Raw genomic sequence first — 16,609 nt, 5'->3', positions numbered from 1 at the left:
TGTGTCCTCTCCCAGGCTCCACGCCCATAGCACTAGGGGCAGTGCTTTCTAACCACACCTCCTGCTGCAGCCTCACTTTCCTCTCCTCCCGTAGATGTGTCTGCTGCTGCCAGGTCCTGGGCCCTCCAGGTCGTCTCCACTGACCTTGCTTTGTCCCTGTTCTCTGCATGGTGGCACTGGGGTTGGGCTGAGTTAGTTACAACTTTCTATTCTCTAGCTTCCAGAACTGGTTAGTGGTCTCCTGTGCTTTTCTCTGTTCTTCATAGACTTATGTCATTAAAACAAAACAGAACTAGCAGAGAGTAAAAAATGGAGGCAAGCAAATAATTCTACTTTTATTTTAGGGGATTCTAGAAAGGAAGCGAATTCAACTGCAAACGTCAGATTGGCCATCTGTAACCTTTATATTCTTCAGGTATAGATAATCGGGCAGAAATATTAAGATTACGCAGAAGATTTATAACGGACCAAGAAAAGCTCAGTTTGATTTATGCCAGAAAAGGTATTGCTGAACAAAAACGAGAGAAGGTTTGTATTTGTTTCAAGAATTTGAGTTGTCAGAAATATTTATTTTATATCAAAGGATAATATATTAAGGAAATAAGTTTCTTGTCAGATATTTCTTCCATAACAAAATTACAGAAGCAGCACTGTATGAGTTAAAGTTACTTATGAAGCAAAGATTATTCCTCTGACTAATGTAGATATAAAGGACGGTCATGACTACTGATGAGGTCGTGGGTATCTTGGAATGGGGACTGTGTGGATAGTCCCTTGAATCTGCGGTATGTTGCGGCTCACAGCTACTGCCAGGACCTCATCCCTGCCCCTTATCTCAGACTCTCACTGCAGCTTGGCTTTGTACTTCTCTGTGCACAGCCTGGCTGTCTCCATGTGGTGGAGACACAGCCTCCAGTCACTCCTGAATGATCTTACAACTTTAGCTGCTAGGAAGGGTTAGCCAGAGCCTTGACCTACCCTGGGTCTGGGGCCACTGTGGGACCACATCACAACCAGCCACTCTCCTAGGGGTACCTGGATGAAGAGGGAATGGTGAGCCTAGAGAAAGGGGTGAACAGGCCAAGCAGGTGGTCCAGGGTTATCTGCTGAAAGCATTGACCTAGTGTGGCATGAATTAAACATTTCTCAAAATGTGGAAATAATGAAAGAATTTGTTTAGCCATAGCTTCAGTGTTACTTACGAATGAGTAATTATGACAAAATTTTCAAGAAAGACAAGATGGTGAGTTAAAAAAAAAGACTGAGTTTGTTCTATTTCAGTTTAAATCCTCATTCACTTAATTAACTTGGAAATCTGAGTATGAAGTAGTTGAATGTTTCCACTATATCTTCTGTGGAAAGAAAATGTACATTTCATCTTTTTCTTGTCTCTGTAAGTACAGCCATTCTCTCTCTCTCTCTTTTTTTTATTATGTTCAGTTAGCCACTAACATCATTAGTTTTCGATGTAGTGTTCAATGATTCATTAGTTATGTATAATATCCGGTGCTATTCTCTTGAAGATGAGGATCCAAAATCAGTGCCCCACAGTCATCCCACGGTCCTCTCACTGGCCCCACCACACGTGGATGGCCTTCTGCTTTGCCCACTCAGAGAAGTAGCCACAAGCTACTAATTAAGCCTAAAACCTAACTAGGTGTACCTGAAGGAAAGAGCAAGCAGAATATGGACAGAAGGAAAAGATAAGACCAGGATTGTTGGCTAGAAATCACAGGGAGGTATTTTGGTCTGATACAAAGAAAGTCCTTTAAATAATTAATAAATGCGGAATGGCCTGCGGTGTGAGGCCATGCATGCCCTCTGACACAGGTGTTTTCATCTGAAGTGGCTGACTTCTCAGTAAGAACGGTGTGGAGGTAATCAGGCATCGGAAGTCCATGCATTTTATTTGTTGGGAGCATTGTGCTCAGTGTCAGGCACTACTCTCAATGCTAGTGGTATAGAGGTGAATATAATATAAGCATTCATGGAGCTACAACCCAGTGTGTACAGCAGAACAAAAAAAAATGAATGAGTTAGGATTATAACGTGCAACGTTGGAAATTAACCAAGTGATGACCCTGTGTGGGGAAGACTGTTAAAGAGGAAGTGAGAAAGCAAGCCTCTTTGAAGAGGATATCTGAGGTGGGAACCAAATGATAAGAGGAAAACTGTGAAAAGACATTCTAGGCAGAGATGTACAGGTTCCACAGTCCTGTGTGGTGGGGAGTCGGGGGTGACTCAGGAGCAAGTACAAGGCCAGCCTGGCCTGAGCAGGTGAGCAGGGTCAGGAGGAGCTGGGAGTTGGGGCTGTGGTGCTCTCACTGGGCCTGATAGCCAAGGTTTTTCTAAGAGGAATTAAGAGGAAATATAACCCTCTGAAATATGGCTTTAAAAAGTTTTAATTCAAGTTCTCTGAGTTTACCAATATTTACATTATTTTATGATGAATATTTAAATAATCTTACTGCTCATTTGATAGTAATTTTTATTTTGGATTTATTGTCTGTCATAGACTGGTAAAGTGTAGTGACCAAAGCATTTTGGATAAAAATTGTCATCAAGTTCACCTTTATATTAAAGATAAGTACTGACCGATTGTTTCATAGTTCATGCACTACAGATTTTTTCAATGAGAATTCTAATCTTCTTTCTTTGGTTCTAATGATTATAGGAGTTTAAGAGTGAGTTAAAAATGAAGCACGATGCCCAAGTCATTTTGTACAGGAGTTACCGTCAAGGAGACCTTCCTGACATTCAGATTAAATACAGTGGCCTGATCACCCCCTTGCAAGCTGTGGCCCAGGTTCGTCCTTGAATGCTTCATTTTTCTATTGACAGATAAAAACTATTTAAGAGTTCCCGGAGGCTACTATATGCAAGGAAAAATGGTTGATGCTACACTGTATCATAAACAAGGTGTTGATTTGTCTTTAACAATAGACTTGGTTAAAAGACATTGGTCCAAGTCTTGGCCCTGCTATTTCCTGGCTCCAAAACTTCTTTTCATAGGTGCGACTCAGAGTCATCTAGAAGATAGCCCTGCAGTTGGGGTCGTTGTCAAAACACTCAGTACTCTGAGCCACAACTTCTTCATCTATAAAACCAGGGAGTGAAATCTATTTTTCTTACCAATAATGTTGGTCAGTGAAATAATATGTAATAAACTTCAAAGTGCTAAGCCACTTAAATCATTGCTTATACGAGATCATTTTTGTGGCTGGCGGGATCAGGAGAATATCAGTTTATAGGTGGGATTAGTATTTTCCTCCTCTGTTAATTTTCTTAATAGCAGAGGATTGCAAATATTTTTCTAAATTGTTAGGGTTGAGAATGAATGAAGTTTTCTAGCTGAATTCTCTGACAAAAACAGAATATTTATTCCCTGAAAGCCTAATTAAGATTCCTTTGATTTTATTGAAATAACTAAAAATTGAAGAGTATTTTATACACACATACACACACGTAACATTATGCTAGGTGCTGAAATATAATGCCATATATTTTATTATATGTAAATTTTCAGAACTAATGTTGCTTATAATAATAAATTATATCTGCATAATCTTTTACTCTTTTTTAAGCTTTTTAATCTAAATAAATATAGATTAACAGGAATTTGCAAAAATAGTATATAGTCCCACATACCCTTTACCTGGCTTCCCGCACTGGTGGTATCTTTTTTAACCATAGTACATTATGTTGGTCTGGAAATTGACATTGGAACAATAGTGTTAACTGGACTGGTCTTAACCACTTTTCCCTTCATGTGTGTGTGTGATTCTGTGCAATTGTAGCATACTGATTCATGTAACTACTATCACAGAAGAGCCCTTGGTTCTTATAGAGTACCTTCACATTTCTTTCATTAGATTCTCCCAGTAATTTTGTGACATAAAGGCAGTTGTTAGACACATTTGCAGATAAAGAACTGAAGGTTAGCAAAGAATGGATAATATGGTTCAAACTCTGTATCTTGCTGAGTGTGGAACTCAGACACAGCCCCCTCTGTTTTGATGCCTGGCCCAGTGCTTTTCTTTACCCTCATTATTTCCCAGTTTTTCTAGTGCCTTGCACACATGTATTCACATCACTGCCTCAGAAATGATGCTGCCACCTGCTCTCCTAGGCATAGTTTGCATCTGCCCATGTTGGATAGGTATGTGTGTGTAGCAGGTTTCAAGCCTGATATTGCTGAGAGACCCATGTCCAAGTCAGTTCATCTCATTGGTGCTTGGAAAATATTAAAATGATGAATTTTGTTCGAAAAAACATGACTACATTTTTTCTGTTCTTTGAAAAGGAATGTGTTTCCTTATATTTCTCAAATTCCAATTCTTCATTCAACAAATACTACATATGGAGCAACTCCTTCTGGATGTCGGGAACTGCTCTAAGCACTGAGGTGCAGCTGTGGACAAAACAGATGAGGCCTCCTCTGCTGTCTGGGGCTCCCCTTCTTCATCATGAGCATTGCATGCTAGAGAACTGAAGAGGAGCCTGTAAACTAGCCATTACAGCACGTGTCCAGCAGCAGCATTCTGTTGCTCTGAAAACATCATCTTAAGCATCATTGTATTATCATAACAGAGGGAGCATTTGGAACTCCCTGGGCAGTGAGGGAATTTGTGCATAAGACTCAAGAATTGGGTTGTTAGACATGAGAACCTTCTGCCGCAAATTAAGTGAAAAAAGTTATCAAACAGATACCATATGAAAGAGTGTGCATGTCAGTAAAAGACCAACCCGTGGCAGTGACTGTCCTCATGTAGTATAATTATGAGTGAAATATTTTCTTTTTTCCTAATTTATATTTTCTGAAGTTTTATAGCAACCATATAACTTTATATAAGACAAATACATTACTTAAATAACAAAGAACAAATCAAATTGTACTTTTTATTCAGATGCAGTTTTTATCAAGCAAAATAATTTTTAAATCTTACTAATTCATGCATTCATGCCTTCATTTATAAAATACAGACGCTGCATGCTAGAGACTGTTCTTAGTACTGGTGTCATAGGCACAGATAAAGGATAAGGTTCCTGTGGTCATGGAGTGTGAGGGTTAGAGCCATAAAAGATCAGGTAGCACTCTGTTAGAGCTGAATACACCAAACATGAAAAGCACAAAAATGGCTACTGATGGTTTTAACAGTTTAAATGGTCATAATGATGGGACTTTGAAGTTTTAAATTGGCATTTTATTTAAGCTTATTAGTTAGTTATCTTTAGCTTTATGATGATACTAATGTGAAGATAGTACCTAAAAATCTCATTTGATCTTTCTTGAAGATCTTATCAATTACTGCAGTGGTCACTTGATGTGCATTGTCTTGGCTAATTGTTACCACAACCCTGAGATGTGTTCTGTTATCCCCATCTTAACGATGAGGTATCTGAAGGTCCAGACTCACCTATGAGTTAAGCTATGTGTCTACATATGAGATTTAAGCCAGCTTACATTACTTCTGGGTCCAAAATCCATGATATCACAGGTATATTTGGTTAAATTTCAAATACTAGCCATGTAAATGCCTGTTGAAACTTTCTAAACAAAATTGAGATGTAAATTAGATGTTTGCAGCAGTTTGTGTTTTCAAATAAAGCTCTTATAGTATTAGTGAATTATAGCATTTTTATTTCAGATCCTAATTTGTCTTTGTCTTGGATATTTTATAGAGAGACCCAATAATTGCAAAACAGCTCTTTGGCAGCTTGTTTTCTGGAATTATAAAAGAGATGGATAAATATAAGACCGTGTCTGAGAAAAACAACATTACTCAAAAGTTGCTCCAGGACTTTAATCATTTTCTTAACACCACTTTCTATTTCTTTCCACCTTTTGTCTCTTGTATCCAGGTAAGAGTCTATATACATGCTTCATAAATATGCATTATCTACTTTGCCATCATATGACTATGTCATAATAACTTCATTTGTTTCACAAGCTGAAGCACAAGGTATTTGAGTAGATGTGCTCTGTGTGGTTAACTCTTCCCAGATGGGTAGGTGTGGTTATTTGTGGTTTTTTTTGTGTTTTTTTTTTTTTTTTAAAACAAGCATATAGGGGCGTCCGACTCTTGGTTTGGGCTCAGGTCATTATCTCAGAGTCCTGGGGTCAAGCCCCATGACAGGCTCCATGCTCAGCAGGGAGTCTGCTTGAAGATTCTCTCCCTCAGCCCCTCCCCCCCACTTGCACTTGCTTTCTCACTCTTTTTTTCTCTCTCTCTAAAATAAATGGATGAATATTTAAAAAAAAAAAAAAACCAAACTTATATTGGACTGAATAATTAGAAATCAGCCTTGGTATAAAAGTGTTCTGATTTTTAATAAGCCATAAGCCAGTCCCTTCAGTGTTATATATATATAACAAGCCCTGCATGTTATTAGTTGTTTTCCCTTATATACTGTTTCACCAGATTATTTCTTGCCTCCTGATTGCCTTCAACAGATGTTGACTGAGCATATTCCTGACTTTGTTCTAAGTGGTGGGGATGGTGAGTGATGCAAAGAGGCGCAAATCTCTGCCCTCCTGGAATTACAATGGGTGACAAACAATAAACAAATACAGAAGATAACATGAAGTAGTCTGAAGTGTCATAGAACTTGAGTACTACAGAAGCACTAGTGTAATGTAGGGTAGTAATGAAGCAGGGAGGGAGACAGCCTCTTGAACAGGGTGGGGGATATGTACCATGATAGATATTTAGGCGGAGTGGTCAGAGAAGGCCTTTCTAAGGTAGTACAGTTTGAACAGATGTTAATGTAGGCATAGTTTCAGTACTAACTAAACATGCTTACTAGAAGGTTACTTTTTCATAAAAGGAATGTTTCCTTTGCCATTCAAAACTTGGATCATTATAAAGTCCTTAATAGAAAACTGTTTCAGCAATTGCATTACTAGGTATTTACCCCAAAGATACAGATGTAGTGAAAAGAAGGGGCATGTGCACCCCAATGTTCATAGCAGCATTGTCCATAATAGCCAAACTGTGGAAGGAGCCCAGATGCCCTTCAACAGACGAATGGATAGGTCCGTATATACAATGGAATATTACTCAGCTATAAAAAGAATGAATACCCATCATTTGCATCGACATGGATGGAACTGGAGGGGATTATGCTAAGTGAAATAAGTCAAGCAGAGAAAGACAATTATATGGTTTCACTTACATATGGAACATAAGGAATTGCATGGAGGACATTAGGAGAAGGAAGGGAAAAATGAAGGGGGAGAATCAGAGGGAGAGATGAACCATGAGAGACTATGGATTCTAGGAAACAAACTGAGGGTTTCAGAGCGGAGGGGGGTGGGGGTGTGGGTTGGCCCGGTGATGGCTATTAAGGAGGGCACGTGTTGCATGGAGCACTGGGTGTTATACAAAATGAATCATGGAACACTACATCAAAAACTAATGATGTATTGTATGGTGACTAACATAATATTTAAAAAAAGAAAAAACTGTTTCAATTCATTTTAGTATTTTAAAAAATTTTTTAATTTAAATTCTATTTAATTAACATATAGGGTATTGTTAGTTTCAGAGGTAGAATTTAATGATTCATCAGTTGCATATAACACCCAGTGCTCATTCCATCAAGTGCCCTCCTTAATGCCTATCAACCAGTTATCCCATTCTCCCATCCACCTCCCCTCCAGCAACCCATAGTTTATTTCCTATAGTTAAGACTCTCTCATGCGTTATCTCCCTCTCTGTTTTCGCCTTTTTGTTTTTCCTTCCCTTCCCCTATGTTCATTTGTCTTTGTTTCTTAAATTCCATATATGACCGAAATCATATATTTGTCTTTCTCTTATTTCACTTAACATAATACCCTCTAGTTCCATCCACATCATTGCAAATGGCAAGATTTCGTTCTTTTTGATGCATGAGTAATATTCCATCGTATATAGGTATCACATCTCCTTTATCCATTCATCTGTCGATTGACATCTGACTCCTTTGATATTTTCACTATTGTGGACATTGCTGCTATAAACATTGGGGTGCAGGTGCCCCTTCAAATCACTGTGTTTGTGTCCTTTGGATAAATGCAATTGCTGGATTGTAGGTAGCTCTATTTTTAACTTCTTGAGGAACCACCATACTGTTTTCCAGAATGGCTGCACAACTTTACATTCCCAACAACAGTATAAGAGGGTTCCTGTTTCTCTGCAGCCTCACCAACATCTGTGTTTCCTGAGTTGTTCATTTTAGCCATTCTGACCAGTGTGAGGTGGTATCTCATTGTGGTTTTAATTTGAATTTCCCTGATGCCCAGTGATGTGCATTTTTTTATGTATCTGTTGGCCATTTGTATGTCTTCTCTGGAGAAATGTCTGTTCATGTCTTCTGCCCATACTTTCACTGGATTTTTGTTTTTGGGTGTTGAGTTTGATTAGTTATTTATAGATTTTGTATACTAGCCCTTTATCTGATAAAACATTTGCAAATATCTTCTCCCATTCTGTAGCTTATCTTTTAGTTTTGTTGACTGTATCCTTTGCTGTGTAAAAGCTTTTTATCTTGATGGAGTCCCAATATTTCATTTTTCCTTTTGTTTCCCTTGCCTTTGAAGACATGTCTAGCAAAAAGTTGCTGCAACCGAGGTCAAAGAAGTTACTGCCTGTGTTCTCCTCTAGGATTTTGATGGATTCCTGTCTCACATTTAGGTCATTCATCCATTTTGATTTTATTATTGTGTATAGTGTAAGAAAATGGTCCAGTTTCATTCTTCTGCATGTGGCTGTCCCAATTTTCTCAGCACTGTTTGTTGAAGGGACTGTCTTTTTTCCATTGGATATTCTTTCCCACTTTCTCGAAGATTAGTTGACCATAGAGTTGAGGTTCCATTTCTGGGTTCTCTGTTCTGTTCCACTGATCTATGTGTCTGTTTTTATGCCAGTACCATACTGTCTCGATGACAATTTTGTAATATAGCTTGAAATCTGGAATTGTGATGCCTCCAGCTTTGGTTTTCTTTTTCAACATTCCTTTGGCTATTTGGGATCTTTTCTGGTTCCATACAAATTTTAGGAATGTTTGTTCTAGTTCTGTAAAAAATGTTGATGGTATTTTGATAGGGATTGCACTGATGTGTAGATTGCTTTGGGTAGCATACACATTTTAACAATATTTGTTCTTCCTATCCATGAACATGGAATGTTTTTCCATTTCTTTGTGTCTTCCTCAATTTTTTTCATAAGTGTTCTATAGTTTTCAGAATACAGATTCTTTACCTCTTTGGTTAGGTTTATTCCTAGGTATCTTATAATTTTTGGTGCAACTGTAAATGGGATCAATTCCCTGATTTCTCTTTCTTCTTCATTATTGTTAGTGTATAGAAATGCAACTGACTTCTGGGTATTGATTTTAATATCCTAGGACTTTCCTGAATTTCTGTATCAGTTCTACCATTTTTTTGGTGGAATCTTTTGGATTTTCCACAGGGTATCATGCCATCTGTGAATAGTGAAAGTTTGACTTCTTCTTTGCTGATTTGATGCCCTTTATTTCTTTTTGTTGTCTGATTGCTGAGGCTAGGACTTCCAGTAGTATGTTGAAATAGTAGTGAGAGTAGACATCCCTGTTGTGTTCATGACCTTAAGGAAAAGCTATCAGTTTTTCCCCATTGAGGATGATATTTGCTGTGGATCTTTTGTATTTGGCTTTTATGATATTGAGATATGTTCCCTCTATCCTTACGTGGCAGAGAGTTTTTATGAAGAAAGGATGCTGTGTTCTGTCAAATGCTTTTTCTGCATCAATTGAGAAGATCCTTAATTGATTTCTGGTTGTTGAACCACACCTGCAGCCCAGGAATAAATCCCACTTGGTTGTGGTGAATAATCCTTTTGATGTACTGTAGATTCCTATTAGCTAGTATCTTGGTGAGAATTTTTGCATCCATGTTCATCAGGGATATTTATCTGTAATTCTCCTTTTTAGTGGGGTCTTTGTGTGGTTTTGGGATCAAGGTAATGCTGGCTTCATAGAATGAGTTTAGAAGATATCCTTCCATTTCTGTTTTTTGGAACAGTTTCAGAAGAACAGGTCTTAATTCTTTAAGTGTTTGGTAGAATTCCCCCAGGAGGCCATCTGACCCTGGACTCTTGCTGTTGGGAGATTTTGGCTTACTGATTCAATTTCTTTGCTGGTTATGGGTCTGTTCAGGTTTTCTGTTTCTTCCTGTTTCAGTGTTGGTAGTTTATATGTTTGTAGGAATGCATCCATTTCTTCCAAGGTGCCTGATTTGTCGGCATATAATTGCTCATAATATTCTCTTATAATTGTATTTCTTTGGTGCTGGTTGTGATCTTTTCTCCTTCATTCATGATTTTATTGATTTGGGTTATTTCTCTTTTCTTTTTGATAAGTCTGACTAGGGGTTTATCGGTATTATTAATTTTCTCAAAGAACCAGCCCCCAGTTTCATTGATCTGTTCTATTGTTTTTTGTTTTTTGTTTTTTTTTCATTTCTGTATCGTTGATTTCTGCTCTACCCTTTATTATTTCTCTTCTCCTGCTGGATCTAGGCTTTATTTGCTGTTCTTTTCCCAGCTCCCTTAGGTGTAAAGTTATGATGTATATTTGAGACCTTTCTTGTTTCTTGAGGAAGGCCTTTATTGCTATATACTTCACTCTTAGGACTGCCTTTGCTGTATTGTAAAGGTTCTGAATTGTTATGTTTTCATTTTCATTTGCTTCCATGTATTTTTTTAAAATTCTTATTTAATTTCCTGATTAAGCCATTCATTCATTAGAAGGATGCTTGTTAACCTCCGTGTATTTGTGTTCTTTCCAACTTTTCTGTTGTGATTGTGTTCAAGTTTTAAAGCATTGTGGTCTGAAAATATACATGGTATATATTTTTTTTGTACCGCTTGAGACCTGATTTGTGACCAAGTATATCATCTATTCTTGGAGAACGTTCCATGTGCACTCAAGAGGAGAGCATTCCATGTGCACTCAAGAGGAATGTGTATTATGTTGCTTTAGGATGAAATGCCCTGAATATATCTGTGAAGTCCATCTGGTCCAGTGTGTCATTCAAAGCCTTTGTTTCCTTGTGGATCTTCTGCTTAATGATCTGTCCATTGGTGTGAGTGGGGTGTCAAAGTCCCCTACTATTTTTGTATTATCATCAATGAGTTTCTTTAATTTTGTTATTAATTGTTTTATATATTTGGCTGCTCCCAAGTTGGGGGCATGAATAATTACAATTGTTAGATCTTCTTGTTGGATAGACCCTTTTATTATGAGGTAGTGTTTTGTTTATCTATTATAGTCTTTGGTTTAAAAACTAGTTTGTCTGATCTAAGGATTGCTACTCCAACTATTCTTGTCCATTAGCATGATAAATGGTTCTCCATCCCCTCACTCCTCACTTTCAATCTGGAGGTGTCTTTGGGTTTAAAATGAGTCTCAGCATATCAATGGGTCTTGTTTTGTTATCCAATCTGATACCCTGTGTCTTTTAATTGGAGCATTTAGTCCATTTACATTCAGAGTAATTCTTGAAAGATAGGAATTTAGTGCCATTGTATTTCCTGTAAAGTCACTGTTTCTGTAGATTGTCTCTGTTCCTTTCTGGTCTTTGTTACTTTTGGGCTCTCCCTCCACTCAAAGGATCCCCTTTAGTATTTCTTGCAGGGCTGGTATAGTGGCCACAAATTCCTTCATTTTTTTGTTTGTCCTGAACCTCTTTATCTCTCCTTCTATTCTGAATGACATCCTGGCTGGATAAAATAATCTTGGCTGCATATTTTTCCCATTTAGCATGTTGAATATGTCATTGCCAGTCCTTTCTGGCCCGCCAGCTCTCTGTGGACAGGTCTGCTGCCAGCCTTATGTGTCTACCCTTGTAGGTTAAGGACCTTTTGTCCCAAGCTGCTTTCAGGATTTTCTCTTTATCTCTGAAATTTGTAAGCTTTACTATATTATGTTGGGGTCTTGACCTATTTTTATTGATTTTGTGGGGGGTTCTCTTTCTCCTGGACTTGAATGCCTCTGTCTTTCCCCAGATTAGGGAAGGTCTGATCTATAATTTGTTCAAATAAACCTTTTTCCCCCCTCTCTCTCTTTATCTTCTGGGACCTCTGTTACTCAAATATTATTTTGCTTTATGGAATTACTGATTTTTTGAAGTCTCCCTTTGTGATCCAGTAGTAGTTTTTCTCTCTTTTTCTCAGCTTTCTTATTTTCCATCATTTTGTCTTCTATATCACTGCCTCTCTCTTCTGCCTCATTTATCTTAGCTGTTAGAGCCTCCATGTTTGACTGCATATCAGTAATAGAATTTTTAATTTTGTCCTGATTAGATTTTAGTTCTTTTATTTCTAACAGTAAGGGATTCTCTAGTGTCTTTTATGTTTTTTCAAGCCCAGCTAGTATTTTTATAAATGTTTTGATTTCTAGTTCTGACATCTTACTTTTATCCATATGGATTAAATGCCTGGCAGAGAGTAGTGCCGCCTGTTCTTTCTTTTGCGGTGAATTTCTCCTAGTCATTGTATTCAGAAAAGTAAGAAGGAAAGAAAAAAACAAAATAGCAAAAACATCAATAATAACCACAACAAAAACCTCAAGAAAGGTTTCTGGTATATACTGTGTACACTCTGCTGTTGTGTTTTGGCTGCTCTTTCCCACTGGTCCTTCTTCTACAGAGTTCCTCCTTGCTTGCAGTGGGTAGTGTTTTGACCTTTAAGTAGGTGTGGTTTGATTTCTCAAGTTAAACTTGTAAAGGAAAAAAGAAAAAAAGAGAAGGAAAAAGAAAAAGCCAAACAAAAACAAATTCTGGTCCAAAACAAGAGAAAGGGAAATGGAACAAAAATGGATACAAACATACAAACAATAAACTATAAACCTGACTGTAGAAAATAAGAAACAAGGAAGGAAAGAAGAGTAGGGAAAGAAGAAAAGAGAAAAAATGTAGCCAGGTCCAAAAAATAAGAGAAGGAAACAATTGAACTGACAACTGAACAAAAGATTATAAGCATGATACAAAGAAAGAAGAAAAAGAAAAAAGAAAAGGGAAAAAATAGTAAAGGATGAAGAATAAAAAATAAGAAATAGAAAAATAGAAAATGAGAAAAAAAAATTAAGAAAAGAGGGGAGTAAAAAACAAAAAAAAGAAGCAAGCCTTGTCCTATTTCCATTGGAGGGTGAGGTTTTGGAACTGTCTTTAATCAGTGGACTTGGTAGATATGAGGGCTGTGTTGGTCTTCTGCGGGAGAGGCTTGCTGGGCTGGTTCACAAGGTGACTTGCCCTTTTAAAAATGTCCCTGCCAGGCACTGGGGTACAGTGTAGTGTAGGGAATTCCAGAGTCCACTGGAGGTGCTGTGTTTCTCTCTGAAGAACTGCTATGCTGGTGGGAGGAAGGAGAGAGGAGTGGTGGAGGAGATAGAAAATGGTGTCACCCAGCCCTCTTGTCCCTGGGGAGCAGAACTCCCAGCCGCACTGTTCAGAAGCCCTCTTAGAAAAGCAAACAATCTCCCATGTCCTGTTGTTTCATCAGTTCCCTGCCCTAACCTGCCTACCTGCCTGTGCCTGGACCGTTGGCACACCCAGAGACACAGATCTGTATTTTATCCTTGGCTGGTGGCTGGGATTCAAAATTCCCAAGTTTTAAAGGGCCTGATAAGGTGCAGGCCCAGTCCCATCCCAGGAGGAGAGGCTTGGGTTGTGCCCAGCACGGTCCCATCCCAAAAAGCCATCACACAGCTTGCTCAGAGGCTAGAATTTATGGTAATGCTCAGCAAAAAGTTAGAACCAGGTTATTGGTAGTCTGCACTCAGCTCTGTCCCCTACTCTCTGTCCCAGAAAAGCCTTTAAAAAGGCTTGACTCTATCGTGGCAGACAGCAAAAACTACGGCCGTTTAATTGCAATCTGCTGCAGTCTCTGCTTTCTGCTCAGTTCAGCCACAGAAAAGCAGCCACTCAGCACACACACAGAGGTTTAAGCCTGCTGTGGCTCACAGCAAAAAGTTAAGAGGTTTTCTGCCCTCTGTGTGCACCTGTGACCCTGCTGATGAGCACCACTCAATGGTTCCGGCTGGCCTTTGGTCCTTTGAGAGGCTAAATACGCACTTCCAAATGCCCTCTGGAATGGGTGTGGTATCTCCCTGTGCAATCCACGGGATCTCCTCACTGTGGCTTATTGTGTGGTCCCTATGCACCGGGCTCTTTCCCACTTTTTCCCTCTTCCTGACTTTGCTCTGAGAAATGGGTTCTGTCCCCTTCATGGCCTTGCGGCTTTCCTCTCCCCCAGTTTAGGGCTCTGAACCTTGTATCTGCCCCATTCTCTTGCTCCAGCTGTGCAGATTATTTCCTTAATCCTCTGATCATCCCAAAATACTTGAATGTTGATCTGGTTGTATTTGAAAGACATGGCAAGTTCAGGGTCCCCCTACTACTCTACCATCTTAACTCTTCCCCCCAAAGCCCATTTTTGTAATCGTGTAACTAGTAACCTCGCTGGAGTAATTTAGAGTATATATTGTTTAATAATATTTATCAGTAGCTTTGGTTTGCAAACTAATTTGGTAATAATTCCCTGAGATGAAATACTAGGTTTTCCTGTTTTGTTCTTTCCTATGTAGCATGAAACTGTTAATACCGTTTCTTTTTATATATTCTATTTTTATTGGTTTATAATTTACAAGTAGAATTCCATCATTGTTTTTTTCTTGGGTACACTACAGATAAGATTTGAGAAATTATATTGAATTAGCCAGTATTTTAAAATAAGTTTCTCTTTACATTGTATTCCAAAGTGATTTTTTAAATTCTGAATTCCTAGTTTTGTCCCTATATATATATTTAAAAGCTAGTTTTCTCCATTGTTGTTGAAGAGAGTCATTAAATGCTATTAAGTAAATAAATGGCTTCTACTCACTCTAGAGTTTGCTCTTCGGCATTGCCTATGGAGAAAGCAGCATGAATTCAAGTCAGTGCCTGCAATCTGCAGCATTTACTATTATGACTTTCTGTTTGTGGTTCATATCTTAAAGTATGATTTTTTTCCTCTCTCCATGAAATCTCAGTTCATTTGGCATGGCATTTACATGAGTTCTTATTCTAGTAAGCACTATCTCTCTGAGATGCCACTTCCTAACCATGACATCCCAGAGTGAGTTTCTTGTCTGCTGTATATCCTGTATTTGTCAGATTACCCTAACTCTACCCTCAAACTGGAAGAAAAATCCATTTAGCCATTTTTCCATGACACAGTCAGTGACTGGCAAGCAGATATTAATTTGTCCTACATGTATGCTATTCATTGCTTGTTTGATCTTTATAAAAATTTTGATTTCTTTATGAAGCACTTCTGGAGGATATTGTGTGTGTGAATCTCTAAGAACTATGGAATATTTGAAATGAAGAAATGTCTCTTGCCTTCACCTAATACGGTGAGATAAGGGTCCAAACAAAGAATATTGTTATTCCAGTAGATCGTCAACATTTTGAAAATTAGACTTCATTACTTTATTCTGTTTTGGAATTTATGAAAAGTGAAATCAGTCAACTGAAGTTTTTTTGCTTAGCAAATCATTCTTTATAAACTGTCAACAAGATTATACAGAATAGTCAATCTTCTTGAAAATAGACTCACAGAACTGATTTAAATTATGAGAATGTGTTTACGTATAAAGGAATGATATACCAGTAATAGTTGTTTACTTATTTAAAACTTTCACCAAAGACTTCTATTGGCAAATGGGAATAAATCTTAAGCTACATGCTGTCATGGACAACATTGTTTACTACAATGTCTAGAACATAGAGGACATTCAGTAAATATAGAATGAGTTGATTCCTTGAAAATTAAAAGTATGCTTTAAAGATTTTATTTATTTATTTATTTGCGAGAGAGAGAGAGAGAGAGAGAGAGAGAGAGAGTGCGCGCATGCACGTGTATGCCCTTGCACTAGCAGGGAGAGGGGCAGAAGGGGAGGGAAAGGGAGAGAGAGAGAGAATCTCTCAAGTAGACTCTGTGCTGAATATGGATCCCGACGTGTGGCTCTATCTCACAACCATGAGATCATGACCTGAGCTGAAACCAAGAGTCACAGGCTCAACCGACTGAGCCACCCAAGAGCCCCCAAAATATATTTATTTTAAAATAGTCTTATGTAATTCAGGGTTTCCCTTTCTAAATTAGAATGATGTTATCTCAAAATCTGATACCCCAATTAAGACCAAGAATTTGTGTTATTAATTGAAACAGAATTTTATTTGGATTTTTTTTCCTATACCACTGGTTCCTTGCAAGAGCGACATTTTTGTTTGCTAGCTTGCTTTGGAGAATCTGTATTCTTTCAAGTCCCCTAAAGTAGAACTTAAGTTGGCTTGATCAGACTTAGCAAGTGGTCCATGTTTGGCACAGCTGCGAGGAAAGTATTGTGTTTGTGGCTTGTGGGGGACTGTCTTTACTGTCTTTTCCAGATATCTGCATATATGTGCAGAGACACACATGAAGTACGTGCCCATATTCGGGTTTGTTTTAATGAAAATGCGTCCATATTATTTATAATGTTCTGTATATTGATCTGTAGTTTATTTTTTATTGGTGTATATAGGACTCTCAAATTGAGAATTACAAAG

General features: G+C 38.1%; 1 protein-coding gene across 1 annotated transcript in view; it reads left to right on the top strand.

The window, feature by feature from the left end:
• The window catches only part of PRKDC (protein kinase, DNA-activated, catalytic subunit), a 227,419-nt gene that overhangs the window by 144,776 nt on the left and 66,034 nt on the right, over positions 1–16,609 (top strand). The window contains exons 60-62 of the mRNA XM_008706669.2: positions 416–528; positions 2,675–2,806; positions 5,683–5,862. Coding sequence (XP_008704891.1) covers positions 416–528; positions 2,675–2,806; positions 5,683–5,862 — 425 coding nt within the window. The remainder of the gene's footprint in view (positions 1–415; positions 529–2,674; positions 2,807–5,682; positions 5,863–16,609) is intronic.

The sequence above is a fragment of the Ursus maritimus genome, unplaced genomic scaffold (genome assembly GCF_017311325.1).
Source record: "Ursus maritimus isolate PB19 unplaced genomic scaffold, ASM1731132v1 scaffold_9, whole genome shotgun sequence".
Lineage (NCBI taxonomy): Eukaryota > Metazoa > Chordata > Mammalia > Carnivora > Ursidae > Ursus > Ursus maritimus.
The sequence above is the reverse complement of the archived record's forward strand: the minus strand, read 5'-3'. Positions and strand labels throughout refer to the sequence as shown.